The sequence below is a fragment of the Bos grunniens genome, chromosome 6, assembly GCF_055505025.1.
Source record: "Bos grunniens cultivar Pamir isolate PY7600 chromosome 6, Bosgru_T2T1.0, whole genome shotgun sequence".
Lineage (NCBI taxonomy): Eukaryota > Metazoa > Chordata > Mammalia > Artiodactyla > Bovidae > Bos > Bos grunniens.
Genome location: NC_141170.1, coordinates 73,561,202 through 73,578,554, shown reverse-complemented (window position 1 = coordinate 73,578,554; position 17,353 = coordinate 73,561,202). Strand labels below are relative to the sequence as shown.

General features: G+C 36.2%; 1 protein-coding gene across 8 annotated transcripts in view; it reads left to right on the top strand.

The window, feature by feature from the left end:
* ZCCHC4 (zinc finger CCHC-type containing 4) overlaps positions 1-15,243 on the top strand; it is a 50,718-nt gene extending 35,475 nt beyond the window's left edge. For 6 of the 8 annotated variants that reach the window (XM_086407773.1, XM_086407770.1, XM_086407768.1 and 3 more), the window contains 5 exons: positions 5,692-5,813; positions 6,070-6,145; positions 8,918-8,969; positions 9,466-9,610; positions 14,534-15,243. In XM_086407773.1, coding sequence (XP_086263899.1) covers positions 5,692-5,813; positions 6,070-6,145; positions 8,918-8,969; positions 9,466-9,610; positions 14,534-14,669 — 531 coding nt within the window. In that variant the 3' untranslated portion in view covers positions 14,670-15,243. Of the gene's footprint in view, positions 1-5,691; positions 5,814-6,069; positions 6,146-8,917; positions 8,970-9,465; positions 9,611-14,533 lie in introns of those variants that run through there. The other 2 variants (XM_086407772.1, XM_086407771.1) reach the window with 1 other exon arrangement.
* The last annotated feature ends 2,110 nt before the right edge of the window (positions 15,244-17,353 follow it).

Here is a 17,353-nt window from a genome sequence, read left to right as displayed (position 1 = left end):
GCACATAGTAGGTGCCCTATACACATTGAGTGAGTAATTGAATGAAAAAGAGAATGAACTCTGGAGTTGAAAAGGAACTAGGTTTTAATCCTAGTTCTGGCACTTAATAACTAGGCCTACACATTTTATCTAACTCTCTGAAACTTATCTTGTTAAATGAGCATAGTAACAATATATCTGGCTCATAAGGTTTTAAGAATTACTTGAGATAATATCTTAAAAAGCTTAGCCTTGTCCCTGACCCACAGCAAATGTAGAATAAAGGTCATTGCTATCAGCATTGTTGAAACCATCTTGATACTGTCATCATTCAGATGGTCCCAGAGTCAGGGTAAAACTTTTCTTCAGGTCTCGTTTGTACAGCATCTGAGACATTAAAATTGTGAAACACATCATTCCTCAGAAAACTTTCATCCACATTTTGTTGTTGTTCAGTCACTAGGTCATATCTGACTTTTTGCAACCCCATAGATTGCAGCGTGCCAGGCTTCCGTGTCCTTTGCTATCTCCTCGAGTTTGCTCAAACTTATTTCCATTTTTTCACTGTGGGCAAGAGTTTGAAATGGTGAGGAGGCAGAAGAAGGCAAATCCAGGATAAGGCAGATGCCAGCAATTAATGTGGATTAACCAGTTATTGTTTGTTTAGACAGGCTGTGTTACTACCAAAGAACTTTTACAAATGTTGGAGTTTTAGTTTTGAGAACTAGTTCCAAGGTCCAAGTTTACTGAAAGTAGTTATATAACTCAGTGCATTGGGGGAAAAGGTTCTAATTAGATCATGTATATCAGACAGGGTGAAAGCAGTGTTTTCAATTAGAGAGAAAGCCAACTTTTGAGAAGAATTAGAATAAAACTATAAAACAAAACAAATCTTCATTTTTTTGTGATTCCTACTAAAGATAAGAACTACTGCCCCATTACATGCTCACTGGGAGAAGATTTTGCCAGATCTCCTGGGGCGAATGTAAACCTCGTTTATTGTACTTCACCTTTGATGGTTTTTCTGTTTTTTGTTTTTGTTTTGAGACTTTCTCTAGACTTATTATTATCCTTTCCAAACCTTTTGCATTCTTTTTTTTCTATTGTTACTTTAGCTTCATTTTGTGGTAATTTTTTCCCTTTTATATTAAACTGCCTTCATCAATTGAAAAATTTTCAAGTTTCCTCTCCTCCTTCACAGATCTTTTCCCATAGACGTTGATTAGGCTTTCTTTCTGACTTGGTCTGAGATAATTATATGCCCCCAAACCACAATACAGTAAAAAAAAAAAACACACACACACAAAATCTCTTTTTTCAGAAATACTTTTTAGGTTAGGCAGAAATGCTGCAAATCTTCATAAAATATAAATCATGTAGAATCTTCAGTGATAAAGTACTTGATGAATACAGAATAAATAGTTATCTAAGACCTAGAAAGGAAGGATTTGGTAATGAAAAGAAATTCTGATTTAGAGTCAGAAGTTTGAGTCCTAGCACTGCCTTTTAGAAGCTATTTAATCTTGAGGGAAGTTACTTTATCTTTCCAGGTCTCTGTTTCCTTACCTGTAAAATAAAATAATTGAACCAGAAAAGGGATGGCAGATAAGTTTTACTTTTAGATGTAAGCCTGATGAATTGTCAGTGACTTCCTGGAGAATTTGTTGAGAATACCATACTCAGTGGCAGAAAGTAGTGAGATTGATTAGTCATGTCTGCCACAGGGTCAGGGTCAGAGAGTGGTAGATTCGGGTCCTGTATTTACCATATCTGAGCTGGATCATCTCACTTCCCTTCCACCTGGAACATGCTATAATCTCTTGTTTCTACTTAGTCTGGGACATTTATCTGGATTGTTAAAAGTAGAGATCTTTGCTTTTCTGGTTTTTTTTTAAAGCTATCATTTAAAAAAATCATCCCATTAGAAAACAGTTTTTCGAGGCTGATTTCATGTTAAGAAATGAAGACACTTTGACAGGAATTTCTGAGAAATGATTGTAAATTATAAGGTGACAAGAAATTCTCAAAACTCAATATATAGTAAACATAAAACATTTAATGGATTTGAAGTGATGAATAACACACAAACATGTCTGTGTATGTCTCTGTATATATCTATATGTATCTATACATATGATATTTAAAATAAGAGGTTACATGGAATAAGGTTTTTAACCTTTTAGAAGTTCTTTAATCTTGAGGGAAGTCACTTTATCTTTCCAGGTCTCTGTTTCCTTACCTGTAAAATAAAATAATTGAACCAAAAAAAGGATGGCAGATAAGTTTTACTTTTAAACTTAAGCCTGATGAATATATTACATATGTAATATATATGTAAAAAACCGTATTGCTATGGCAGAAGTTGAGTGATGGAGCTGAAGAGTTCACTTGGGATCTTTTGAATATAATGAAATTAAACAACATACTTTAGGGAGTTCTGAAAATACAAGTATGTACTGTTTTTATTTAATCTTTATTTCCCAGCATGACATTTCAAGCATAGTAGGTGCAGAGTAATTGTCGACTTGAATGTCTTGGTTTCCATAGAACTAGTTTCAGTCTTGTGTTGCAGAAGACATTTGCTTATAGATAAAATTAAAAGTTAGGAATTGCAGATATTTTGTACTTTCCCTCATTTCTATACAGTACTTCATCACATTAATCAGTTCCATGGGAGAAATTTTCTATTTGAAAATGCCTCTCATCATCATTGTGAGTGAAATGTCAGGGATAATGATGGGAAAATGGTGTATCAGCTCTACCACTAGTGATATGCAATTTGCAAAATTGTGTTTGCTTTACAGCACTTCCATAGGAGGTTTATTTGTGTGGATGAAGCTATGAAATATGGATGTATGTTAGAGGTACATTAATTTACCCTAGCAGCATGCATTTTACATACCATATGTTTATAGTTAATTAGCACAACAAACCCACATTTAAAAATAATAATAATCTCAATTAGGTTATGCAAAATCAAGTAATCAACCACCTTCCTGACACACACATTCTCTGACTCCTTGGGTAATCATAAAGAAATTGTTCTTTTCCCCCCTCTCTTCCATCTGCTATCTATTCTATTGCATGGAATATTCCATTTACTTAAAGTCTTTCTAAGGTACTCTTTTCCAGCATTTGAAAATCTTCATAAGATTCTCTTGGAAAGAATTTTTTTTCTTATGACACTCATAAATGTTCAGAATATCTTTGTTGGATTTAATAAGGTGCCATATATTTATTGAGTACATTGAGGAAGTGCGTTAGGGAAAAATTATGAATTTAAACCATTTTAAAAGAAAACTACTTAAAGTACTGTTTTAAGGTGATTGAAGTAAAGTCTGCTTTTGTGTCTTAGCCTCTAATAGGTAACATATATTCATAGAATTTTAAAGTTGGAAACAAGCATAGCTTTAGCATAGGCTAACTTCCCAATATAATAATCCTCTCCACTAAATTCATGACAAGCAGCCATCTAGCCTCACTTGAATGCTTTCAGTGAGCAAAGTCCTACAGCCTTACAAGGCAACTCAATTTATTTAATAGCTCTAATCATTAGAAAATTTTCCCATATGGAGATAAAATATGCTCCCTATTAACTTATAACCATTGGTCCTACTTCTCTTTTCCAAAGCAATGAAGGAGAAGTCTAATTTCTATTCCACATGACACTCCTTCAGTTATAAAATAGCCATCAGATCCTCCCAGTCTTCTCTTTTCTGAATAAACACCCCCAGTCTGTAAAACTGTAAGTCCTATTTATCCTCATTACTTTCAGTAGAAATGAACTGGCTTTATTAATGTCTCTCTTAAAATGTAGCAACTGAATGCAGAGCTTTGAAAGTGATCTAACCTCTTCTCCTTTCCTTGTTAATGATACTGTAGTTGTTATACTCCTGAGCAATCCAGCTGTAGGCCCACACCTACTCTTACATGCTTACTCTAGACTGTGGACTCACTACGCTGACCTGTGTATGCTCACCATGCAGGACACCCTAGGGCTTTTTTCCTCACTGTCTCTCATTTAGTTGGGTCTCCTCACCTTGTACTTTTCTTTCCCCCCACTGCTGAAGCTTGTTAATCAGTCTTCCTAGATTTGTTCCCCTGTACATCTAGCCAGCAGTGCTACGGCCATGGGAGAACCTAGGAGTCTCCCATTAAAGGCCTCTCTTTCCATTGTGCTCAGTGCTTCCAGTTCAGTCAGTTCAGTCGCTCAGTCGTGTCTGACTCTGCGACCCCATGGACTGTAGCACGCCAGGCTTCCCTGTCCTTCACTATCTTCCAGAGCTTGCTCAAACTCATGTCCATTGAGTCGGTGATGCCATCCAACCATCTCATCCTCTGTCGTCCCCTTTTCCTCCTGCCTTCAATCTTTCCCAGCATCAGGCCATAAGGGTCTTTTCCAGTGAGTCAGTTCTTCACATCAGGTGGCCAAAGTTTTGGACACTTTGACAGGAATTTCTGAGATGCCTTATGCCTTATATTTTTGCAGTTCTCTCATTAAATAGCTAGCTTGTGAGTTCTGTTGTAAATTCTTAAGTGTAATCTTATGTAGAATCTATGCAATTTATTACTTGAAGGTTGGGATCTATCTTATAAAAATCTCATAATACTCTTGTGGGTGATCTAAAGCAGTGTTTCTCAAACTTTAGTGTGTGAAGAGGGCTTGTTAAAAATACAGATTGCTAAGCCCCACCCCCAGAGTTTGTGTTTTTAGGTCCTAGGTGGGACAAGAAATTGCATTTCTAACATGATCCCAGGTGATGCTGATATTGCTGATCCAGACACCACACTTTGAGAGTTAATGATCTGAAGAAAGATGGACTTAGTGGCTAGGTGGAATTCACGGCAGTTTTAAAACCAAACTGAGAATGTTTATGGTTGATAGGCTGGAGGAGGAGACGGGAGCCAGAAGCTGATAGGAATCATGCTTGTTGGTTTCAGTTTACTTTCCAGATAATCTGTAGAAAGGGAAAGTTGAGTTAGGGATATTAAGGAGAGAGGTGAATGCTTGAAGTAGTCATTGTGGGGAGAACTGTAGTTGATTTCCCTCTGTGTCTCCATCCTTCTATCGCCAACATATGCCAGGTCCTGAATTCAGTGTTTTACATACACTGGCTCATTTAACTTTCACAGCAACTCTAAGTTAAGTGTTAGTAACCTCCTTTTCCAGATGAAAATGATGCAGGCTTGCCTGCAGTCATATAACAAGTGAGCGGCAGAGCCACTGCCTGGCCTCGACCTGGCTCTGTCAGAAAGTGACGGTGGAGGGCCAAACCAAGGTGGCACTGAGCCTCAGGGAGCTGAAAACTGACATGCAGTGAATGCAGCCTGAAAAACCCTAACCAAGCTGGCACAGACCATCAAAGGTGGAATTTTTTAACCCCCAAAGCTAAATTCTTAATTATGTAATAGCACTTCTTGCAGAGTCTGTTGCGTTGGATACAAGATTAGAGTTCTTCTCTTAATCCCAGGTAACATGAATTTGTCGTAACAAATTTTAACTTTTTTATAATAAAATTTTACTCTCATGGAGTCCTCTCTGAATCTGTTGACTAATAAATAAATTCTTGCTTTTAAGAACTTATTGTCAAATGCTCTGATTTAATTTGTATCTTGGCATCAGTTTGTTCACTTATTGGTTAAAGAGTCTTAACAAATGTTGACTCAGTTGAGGAATTTTTATTTTAATTTTTTTTTTTTTTTACTTTCTAGGTAGATTATGATAATCATGCACTTTATAAACATGGAAAGACGGGACGGAAACAGTCTCCTGTGCGTATTTTCACGAATATCCCACCTAACAAAATAATCCTTCCTATTGAAGAAGGGTACAGGTAGGATCATAGAGGGACCTTGAAATACATGAGTCACTGAAAATGAAGTTCCATATATCTGACACAAAAATGCCTTTCATATTGACTCATGTAGTACTTTTATTATTGTTAAATGTGGCCTAAAATGTTGTATTGAATTTAATTTGAATTATACCGAGTTTTTGTAACATGCCTTGTGAACTTTTATCTACCTTGTGAATCTCAATAGGTATAAATATATGCAGCTCATTTCATCGAGTCTTTCTTTTCTCCTTAGATTTTGCCCACTGTGTCAACGATATGTTTCTCTAGAGAATCAACACTGTGAACACTGTAATTCTTGTACATCCAAGGTATAGTTTTCTTTAGAATGTGTTTTTACTCAAATATGTTAGTTTTATTTTAGTTCACTAGTTTCATTACATTTGCTTAATGCTATTTTTTTAATATTGTAATTCATATTACTGTATTAATGCCAAAGAATGTTCAAACTACTATACAGTTGTGTTCATTTCGCATGCTAGCAAGGTTATGCTCAAAATCCTTCAAGCTAGGCTTCGGCAATATGTGAACCAAGAATTTCCAGATGTGCAAGCCGGGTTGAGAAAAGCCAGAAGAACCAGAGATCAAATTGCCAATATTCATTGGGTCATGGAGAAAGCAAGAGAATTCCAGAGAAACATCTACTTCTGCTTCATTGATTATGCTAAAGCCTTTGACTGTGTGGATCACAACAAACTGTGGGAAATTCTTAAAGAGATGCAAGTACCAGACCACTTTATATGTCTCCTAAGGAACCTATATGCGGGTCAAGAAGCAATGGTTAGAACTTAATATGGAACAATGGACTGGTTCAAAATTGGGAAAGGAGTACATCAAGACTGTATATTGTCACACTGCTTATTTAACTTACAGGCAGAGTACATCATGTGAAATGCTAAGCTGGATGACTCACAAGCTGGAATCAAGATTGCCAAGGGAAATATCAACAGCCTCAGATATGCACATGATACTACTCTCATGGCAGAAAGTGAAGAGGAACTAAAGAGCCTCTAAAGAGGAGAGTGAAAAAACTGGCTTGAAACTCAACATTCAAAAATCTAAGATCATGAAATCCAGTCCCATCACTTCATGGCAAATAGATTGGGAAAAAGTAGAAGCAGTGACGGATTTTATTTTCTTGGGCTCCAAAATCACTGCAGATGGTGACTGCAGCCATGAAATTAAAAGACATTTGCTTCTTGGAAGGAAAGCTATGATAAACCTAAATAGCATAATAAAAAGCAAAGACATCCCTTTGCTGACAAAGTCCATATAGTCAAAGCTATGGTTTTTTCAGTAGTCATGTACGGGTGTGAATGTTGAATCATAAAGAAAGCTGAGCTTCAAAGACTGATGCTTTTGAATAGTAGTGTTGGAGAAGACTCTTGAGAGTTCCTTGACCAGCAAGGAGATCAAATCAGTCAATCCTAAGGAAATCAACCCTGAATATTCATTGAAAAGTCTGTTGCTGAAGCTCTAATACTTTGGCCACCTAATGCAAAGAGCTGACTCATTGGAAAAGACCGTGATGCTTGGGAAAGATAGAAGGCAAAAGGAGAAGGAGGCAGCAGAGAATGACATGGTTGTATAGCATCACCAACTCAATGGACATGAATTTGAGCAAACTCTGAGAGATAGTGGAGAACAGAGGAGCCTGCAGTCCATGGGATCGCAAAGCACTGGGCACGGCTTAGCAATTGAACAACAACAAGTTAGTGAATTATTGTTTATTAGTTATATTTTAATACAGTACCTTTCTCTAATCATAAAGTACTGCAGGCTTTTAAAAATATTTAGTTGCCTTCATTATCATTAATAATTTTTGAGTTATTTTTATATAGTACTGTGTGACTGCTAAAATTATTAGTGTTTCAAATAAGGCACTAAATGAGGACTAAATTTTGTTGAGGGCAAAATTGTTTCAAATAAGGCATTGAATTATTAGATACCAATCACTGTTCTGATGAAGCAGCAGTTAATAACAGGACTTTTTATGTGCCAGGCCCTGTCTTAAGTGCTGTACATGGACTGAGTCATTTACTCCTCACACAGCACTAGTAGACAGGGCTTTTCACGGGTGGAGAGGGACTGCAGAGGACACGCCTCCTAGTGACATTGTTAGGGAGGCAGGATCACCCTTGGGATATTCTGTTATTTTAACTAAATCCAGTCAAAAAGAACATGTGAAGTTTAGTTGGCTGATAAGCACATACTATTCTCTAAAGGAAAGGCTATATTTTTATAACTATTGGAAAGTACATTTTTTATAACTTTATAATTGTATTACTGGTTATACTGGTTTTTTACTATGGTAGCATTGATTATATTTATTTCCAATTAGTTTAGAAAGTGTCTGTATTCTTCATTAAAAAAAAATTATGCCCAAATCATACAAATTACAAAATGAGAAAAAAAAAGAAACAATTTTTTTAATTTAGAGATGCACACATAAGTGGAAAAGATAAAAACAAGGAAGTGAGCATCAGAAAAGCTAGGATAGGTGCTTCTCAGTGGGGAAGGAGGAATGCTGGACTAGAAAGGGGCATTTGGGGAAGTGTCTAGGGGACTGATGGTATTCTGTCTCTTGACTTATTGGGTTCTTCAGTGTTCACTTTATAATACTCACTAAACTGGATGTATGCATTTCATGTACTTTTTAAGGTATGTTTTATTTCATAGTTTTTAAATTACCCAGATAGTAACCTCCATCCTTCTAAATTACATTTTCTCAAATATGAATGTTATTAAGGATTATGTCAGATAGACTATAAAAACTATGAGTCATTAATTCTCTTGAAATTTTCTTTGAGTCCTTCTTCATGCAGTTTGGGTTGATTTATCTGGAGTGGACTTTCAAGATCATTTAAATAAATCCCCCAGTTTTAGTGTTAAGGAATCTGGGGCATTTGAGTTGAGTGGAGAAATGCATAAATTAAAATCAAAGTATTTAATTGTAAAGCTCAGGAAAGTGAGAAATAAGGAATGAATAATTTACATAGCTTTTAATAAGCCATTTTAATTTTTAATTATCAGACTTGATTCTTAATGACAAATTAATCATAATTTAAAAATTGTTTTTGTAGGATGGCAGGAAATGGAACCATTGCTTTCTCTGCAAAAAGTGTGTAAAGCCTTGTAAGTATTTAGACTTAGTGTTTGACTTCCTATGAAAACATTTGGGTTTTTCTTCATCTAAATGGAATTTTTATTTAACTGTATTGACAAAAGAAAAAAATTAATATAGAGACTTACATTAATTTACTTTCTTTTTAATTTTTACACTTATTAAAATGAACTTTCTCTTCTTCAGAGAGAGAGATGACTTTACCTTGTTTGGTTTGGCTTATTTTAGTAGGATTTTGTATTGTTCAGCCAGTCCCCATTGTATCAGTGGTTTGTGACTCATTGCAGAAGGGTGGAATTTGTTGCCACGTATCAGAAAGAAGTTAGCTGGTTTATGTGGGATTCCAATCTCTTAACCTTGGCCTCTTTAGCCAAACTATAATTAGCTAGGCAAAGCGATCACAATATTTGAAGTAAACACTATTCATACTTACTCATCATAAAGATTAATCTAATGAAAAATTCTATTAAATGAACCTCTTCTAAAACCTAATTTTTTATTTTACAGCCTGGATCCACTGTAGCATTTGCAATCACTGTGCTCTTCCAGACCATTCTTGCAAGGGCCCTAAAGACGGCTGCTTTATTTGTGGTGAATTAGATCATAAACGGAGTGCTTGTCCTAACATCTCTACATCTAAGAAAGTTAACAAGTTAGTTGAATTCCTTTATTTACTAGAAAAAATTTTTCTTGTGTACAGAACAATCCACAAAAGTGTGCAATACCTGAAGGACCCATAAGTGCTAAATTAATTGTTGCTTTCAGTGTCAGGCATTGTTTGCATAGATGGGGAGGAAGGGTATCAAGGTGAGTCAGAGAGTTTAAGATTTTACAGGCAAGACCAGTAAATAACCAAAATATAAGGTAGAAAATGACTGACTAACTTTCCTGTATGTGTATGTAATATAGTAGTTACAATTCAGAGCAACATTATACCAATGACAGTAGTTGATTTAGAAATATTATTGGTATTTCAAATGGGCTGACTTGTGATTACATTTTTTTCTTTTTAAACTAAAGGGATGACATGTATTGATTGAATCCTCTTGTTTTGCTGATGTGAAAACCAGATATCTAAGTTTAATATTACATTAAAATTGAGATCAGGATAAAAATTTTGAGCAATCATATAACTTGTGATAAAAAAACATCTTTTAGTATTAGAAGTGTTAGGTTGGTGCAGAAGTAATTGCGGTCTTGCATTGTTGAATTTTGCCATTTGATACTGGAATACATTCTTAAATAGATGTTACTTTATACATCCTTTTAATGCACATTTCTTTTCTTTTTTGCTAATGAGTTATTGTTTATTTTATATTTATTTTAGACTATAGAAATGATATTAGACAAAAAAAACAAATTTGAGCAATTCTTTTATTCGAGGTCAAAATGGGTTGTAAAGCAGCAGAGACAACTCACAACATTAACAATGCATTTGACCCAGGAACTGCTAGCATACATACAGTGCAGTGGTGGTTCAAGAAGTTTTGTAAAGGAGACAAGAGCCTTGAAGATGAGGAGTGTAATACAGCTGGTCATAGGAAGTTGACAACGACCAATTGAGAGCCATCATTGAAGCTGATCCCCTTACAGAGAAGTTGCTGAAGAACTCAACATTGACCATCCTATGGTCGTTTGACATTTCAAGCAAATTGGAAAGGTGAAAAAGCTCAATAAATGGTTGCTTCATGAGCTGACAAAAAATAAAAAAAGTAATTGTTTTGAAGTGTCATCTCTTATTCTCGGAGAAGGCACTGGTGACCCACTCCAGTACTCTTGCCTGGAAAATCCCGTGGCTGGAGGAGCCTGGTAGGCTGAAGTCCATGGGGTCGCTAAGAGTCGGACACGACTGAGCGACTTCACTTTCACTTTTCACTTTCATGCATTGGAGAAGGAAATGGCAACCCACTCCAGTGTTCTTGCCTGGAGAATCCCAGGGATGGAGGAGCCTGGTGGGCTGCCGTCTATGGGGTTGCACAGAGTCGGACACGACCGACGCGACTTAGCAGCAGCAGTTTCTCTTATTCTGTGTAGCATTTCTTGATTGGATTGTAATGTGTGATGAAAAGTAGACTTTATATGACAGCTGTCAATGACCAGCTCAGTGGTTGGACCAAGGACAAACTCCAGTGTACTTCCCAAGGCCAAACTAATACCATAAAAGGTCATGGTCACTGTTTGGTGGTCTGCTACCTGTCTGATCCACTACAGCTCTCTGAAGCCTGCTGACACCATTACATCTGAGAAGTATGCTCAGCAAATCGATGAGATGCACCAAAAATTGCAATGCCTGCAGTCAGTATTGGTCAACAGAATGGGCCCAATTCTCCACAACATCGCCTGACCGCGTCACACAGCTGCTTCAAAAGTTGAATGAATTGGACTACAAAGTTTTGCCTCTTCCACCATATTCACCTGACCTCTCGCCAACCAACTACCACATCTTCAAGCATCTCAACAACTTTTTGCAGGGAAAATGCTTCCACAACCAGCAGGCAGCAGAAAACGCTTTCCAAGAGTTGGTCAAATCCTGAAGCACAGATTTTTATGCTACAGGGATAAACAAACTTATTTCTCACTGGCAAATATGTGTTGATTGTAATGGTTCCTATTTTGATTAATAAAGATGTGTTTGAGTCTAGCTATAATAATTTAAAATTCATGGTCCAAAACAATTACTTTTGTACCAACCTGAATACTTGATGCTTTACTAACTACTTACGATTGTATTCTTTTCCATCTGTTTTTATTTTTTTGGTCAGTAGAAATTTTTTTCCATTAAAGCCCAGCCATTTGAATTCTGCCTACTATTTAAACTACCTTTTCCACTGAAAAGTGAAAATGAGAGTGTCAGTAACTTAGTCGTGTCTGACTCTTTGCGACCCCATGGACTGTAGCCTGCCAGGCTCCTCTGTCCATGGAATTCTCTAGGCAAGAATACTGGAGTGGGTGGCCATTTCTTTCTCCAAGGGATCTTCCCAACCCAGGGGTCAAACCTGAGTCACTTGCATTGGAAGCAGATTCTTTACCATTGGAGCCACTAGGGAAGCCCATATTGAATCTACTTTAAATAATTTAATTTATTTATTTATTAAATAATTTAAATAAATTTAAATAATTATTCCCACTAAGTAATAAAGGGTAGAAGTGGTATTATAAAAATTAATTAAAGAGGTATATTGAGTCTTAGAAAATACTTCTCCTTATAAACCTTTAAGAATAGAATACAATCTCATAAAGTAGGGGTGATCTAGGGGTGTTTTACTATTTACAGTTTAATTCTAGTTGCAAACAGGAGTTGGTATCATGCTCAGCCTTTGATCCTGTGATTTTATGATACATGGAAACTGAATTTGCATTTTGGTAATACACTGTAGGCTCTTCCTTGGTTCTTAAATAGCTCTGACTAGTCTATTTGTTAGTAATATATTGTTTTCATTGAGGAAAATCATGTAGTATCTTTCAGTACTAGATTTTATCCATTTTAATTTAAGACCAAATCTTTTAGGACGTGGTATACCTGATAATTCTTGAATAATATCACCTTCTCTTAGAGAAGACATCTAAATTGTTAATGGTTATTTTCAGATATTGCTTTCAAAAAGTTTTTACAATGAATTGACAAGGCATGAACTTTTTACAATAGTAAAAAATAATTTTTATGCTTTTTTTTTAAGCCTATATGGCATAAAAGGTCTTTTCATCTTGTATGTTTCATAGTTGTCTTATGTTACTTTAGTTTTCCTTAGTGTTAGTTTTTGTTTGGTTATGAACTAGAATGATGCTGGCTCCCTCTTGTGGTTAGAGCTCGTTTTATCAGTCACATAAATACTTGTAATTTAGAGGACAAATATCAATACCAGGTCAATTTAATTTTAAGTCAAAATAAATCAGCCAGTTGATTTATACTCAGTTTATCACTGTTTAAAGACTCTACCTCTGGAACATTTTGTTTATTCATATTACAAATGAGTATTTTCTTTCTGTTTTTGTTTACCATATCTTCTAGTGAAATCTGGTTCATGTTTAGTTCTTATCAGTGGATAAGCCAAAGAAAATTTGTTTGAATTTTGTATACAGGCATGCATAATAACATCATTGATTTTGCCATCAAGAGATTATACGTCATCACATTTGCTAAATCATAACTTTCCAGGACATTTTCCTACTTTAAAATAAATGGCTAGAAAAAAAGGAGACTTTTATAACATGCACAAAACAGAACGATGATGACTGTTTTGTTTTATTTTGAACTTAAAAGATACCCTAGTGCAAAATCTAAACACTTTGGAAAAATATTAAATTACCAAGCAAAATTCTGAATAGTAGTCATGTGGAGCTACTAATAATAGCTAGTATTTATTTAGGAGTTACTATATGCTGAGCATTTTATATACCTGAATAATTTATAGTAGTGTATGTAGTATCAAGGTAAAATTAAGAGCACAGTTCCCTGAATCATGCTGGTTCTGCCACTTCCTCATAGATGATTTCTTAGCCTCAGTTTCTTTCCCTAAAAAAGAAAAAGTGAGGAGAAGGAAAGGGAAGGGTGATGTCTGTCTGTCTTGTCTGTCTCCCAGCTCCTTGAAGTCAGGTGTGCCCATTCATGTTTGTATTCCCAACACTTAACATGTATACTGAGGGAACCAAAAGAGAGGCTGGGTTTGTCCACTAGGAGATTATAGACTGTATATGAAGCTGCTTTCCCAGATTTTGGTCCTGGGAAGATCAAGAAGCTTTCCCCTAGGACTTGTGGTGGTTTATAAGAAGGAGTCTAACAGTTGATATTGCTGGGCAGCCTTGGAAGTTTCCAGGTTTGCCAGTGCTGGCAGCCCCAGCCCACCCCTTTGTTCATGATATAATAAATGGCATGATTCTGCTAGCTTGGAGAAAGTGAATGAACAGACCAGTAATCTTTCTCAGCTATAGATTGCCTGTAACTTAGTTCAGAGAGCACCTGAAACAAAGGATCTGTTTTTGTTTTCTGGTATGATTTAATATTTTTTAGAGATTGACTTTCAGCTTATTCATTTTGAAGCTAGTCTTCAAGAGACCACTAAATGTGGACTTCCTGTATGGCACTTGTCAGGCTTTTAGGATACTGAGGAAAGGAAAATTATGACTATAAGATGAGCTTCTGTAAGCCTTTTCAGAGCTGCAGCATTCTTCTACCATTGCTAACTGTCAGTGTATCGGTCTTTTTCTGAAATATGTAATTCAGGGATTTGGAGATAGAAGTGCTGAGTTGAGCGGTACAGATGTACAAGGGGAAAAAAAAAAAACCCTCCCAACTCATTGGCTTGACTATTTACCTCTGTGGTGTATTCGTCCTGAATAGATTGTTCTAAATCTGTAGTAACCATCTTTCAAAGAAATTTCTTCTCTAAAACATTTTGCTTGGTCAGGACTCTATCTCCTTGTTACTGTGGTCAGGATTCTGAGGATTTATACTTATAATACAGTAAATTCTTTCCCTTCTGTTTTCTTATTTGGTTAGCTAGTTAATTAAACTTCAACATAATTACATAATTCACTGTGCTCATTCTCCAAAATAATTTAGCACCTTGTTTTTCAGAGCTGTCAGAAAGCAGAAGCAAAGAAAAAGCAATAAGATGAAAATGGAGACCACTAAAGGACAATCCATGAATCATACATCTGCTACAAGGAAGAAGAAAAGGAGAGAAAGAACCCATCAATATCTTTGCTCTTAAATGTCCAGTGACTGGAGAATAAGAAAGATTTATAGTGCAACCTTTGATGCCATTTTCTGAAAGTGCCATGTTGGACTTAAATTCTGTTGCTTTCAAAGGTATGCACCTTTCTAAGCTTGAAAATAAGGAGGTGGTATTTTGCTGGTTTATAGACACCCCCCCCTTTATACCCTCCTCCCCCGCCCCACACACACACTGCAGCCCCTCTGGAGACCTGCGCTGACTCACTAGCTTTTGGTGCTTTTTTTCTCTCTTTACATCTCTTCCAGTCATACTATTTTAGCCTCTTTTATCTGAAAAATGGGCACAGAGCATTCTTTTGCAGAAAGAAAGAAAAAAATAAGAATGAAAACCTGAGGTTTTGTTTACATTGAACATAGGAATATGTTGCTAGATATTTTAAATTAAAGATTAAAATATTGTACAGTGGCTTAAATCTCACTTGTAAAGAGAAATACAGTGTACAGTTGTTTTTTTTAAGACAGAATCTGAAGATGGAAAGAATTTTGACAAAGGCAGTCTAAAACAATTATGATTATGGTTATATTAATATTAAATATTTCTTTTTCAACTACTCTTTGCAGTTATCCTTTGATGGTATAGAATCACCTAAATGTTTGTTGAATTATGACTTGCTCTGTCATCTTATTGTCTTTTAACTTATGTAGGATGTTTCTTTATAAAAGTTGTAGCAGAGGCAGTCTATTTTGGTGATTCAAACTCTTCTTTCCTATTCTAACACTTCCTGGTTGTATGTCTTTGGCCAAGTCATTCACTCTCTAGAAGCCAGTGTTTCTTATCATTATAACGGGGACAACACATCTCAGGTTTGTTTGTGGTTAAATTAAATGAGGCACATGCACCTGGCTCTCAGTTCGCTTGTTAGCCTGGAGAAATGTTAACAGGTGAAGATGGTAATTATCTGGTGGTCCAGGGTTGCAGCGCTAAAGAGGAGTTTGAACAAAGAATTCCCCTCCCCATTTCTCTGCTAGGTATCTGACATTATCTTCTTCAGACTTAGTAGTTTTGAATGGCTTGTATTTGCATGATGACTCTCCTCTCTTTCCCACATGACTAATTTAGAGCACGTTTGGAGGCATCTCTGCTTGGGCTTAGCTGGAGCCCTCTAAGTAAAAGTAGAAGAACTGTACTTCATCTTTTATTTAAATTCCACCTGGTATTTTACGTTTGGATGGTTTGGTACCTGCTGTGGAATCCTCACACATGGCCCTGACAGTGTAGTCCTGATAGATCAGGTGACATCAAAAGATGAGCCAAGCTCCTGGATTTAACAAGCATCAGAAAATTCTTCTCTTGCCCCATTTTTGTGGGTTGCTGTAGTGATAGGAGGGGCAGGTTTTGAGGTGATTGGATGAGATATGAACCTTGTAGAGTCATTGTAAGAGTCTCTCTGATTCAGGCATAGGTGTGGACATTGCCTGACTTTCATGGTGTCCATGATACTATGGTTAAAATCTATTGAAATCTGCCCAGAAACTCAGACCCCTGAGGGACCGTGACTGCTGAAGAATTGGGTCCTGATGGCCAGTGGTTATCATTACCACATTTTCTTAGTTTTAAGATACCATCAATTGTAAAGTGTGCTATTGATGGAATCATCTTTTCAGGGGGAAAACACCCTTATCTTTTTAATTGTATATATTAAGTTTTAGATGTATCTTATTTCAGAAATACTGAAATGTGAAAAAAAGCCCATATTAGTATTGAGCAAATAGGGTGTTACTTATAATCAGGAATTCTGTACTGGAAAACTTCATTACCTTCTCAGAGAGTTAAAAATAGGAAGTTTGATGGTTTTGTTCTTGTGTTCAGTTAATGGTAATTTTAAGGACTTAACCTCTTTCTTTTCTCAGAGGATAAACTAACAGAATGTGAAAATGTCTCTGGGACATAAAGTGTGATGGGACATGAGGTCATTTGTTCTAATTAGGAATCTGCATAGCTGAACATTAAGATAGTTACTTAAAACAGCAGTAAAAGAAAATCCCTGAAATTTGACAGACAAACCTTTTTAAGCTTTTTAAAAGGAAATTTTTTTTTGGCCATGCCTTGTGGCATGTGGAATCTTAGTTCTCCCACCAGGGATTGAACCTGGGCTCCCTGCAGTGAAAATGTGGAGTCTTAACCACTGGACCACTAGGGAAGTTCCCGAAAAGGACATTTTTCTTAAATAATTGCAGCTAAATTTCATTCTGTTTCTTGTTTATATTACATAACGTAATGAAATATGACGTTACTTTGTCATATTTTTGTACTTCGTCGCTTTTTGTCACTTTGTAGGCCCTGAATGAGATTAGATTTTTTTTCCCCTACATTTAGTGTGACATTTGGACTAATTTATTTCTCTGGTATGCCTCAGTCTTTCCATCTCATTCTCTTTTTTCTGTTTGGAATATTTCCCTCCATACAGCCATCTTTTAAAGTGTTACGGAGCCTTTAGGCCCTGGTCCCAATCCCACTCTCTCCTGGTGAGTTTGAGACTGATACCAGCTAAGACCTTCCTCTCCAAGCCGCTTACTATTCTGCAGCACACTTGAGTCACTTTTTATGTATTATTCCATGATTGTATTGACAGCTTCTGTTTCCCCAAAAGGTTTCAGTTTCTTAATGTCAGTACCCACTTCTTAGAGTCTCATGTCTCCTAAGTGTTGTAGGTACTCAGT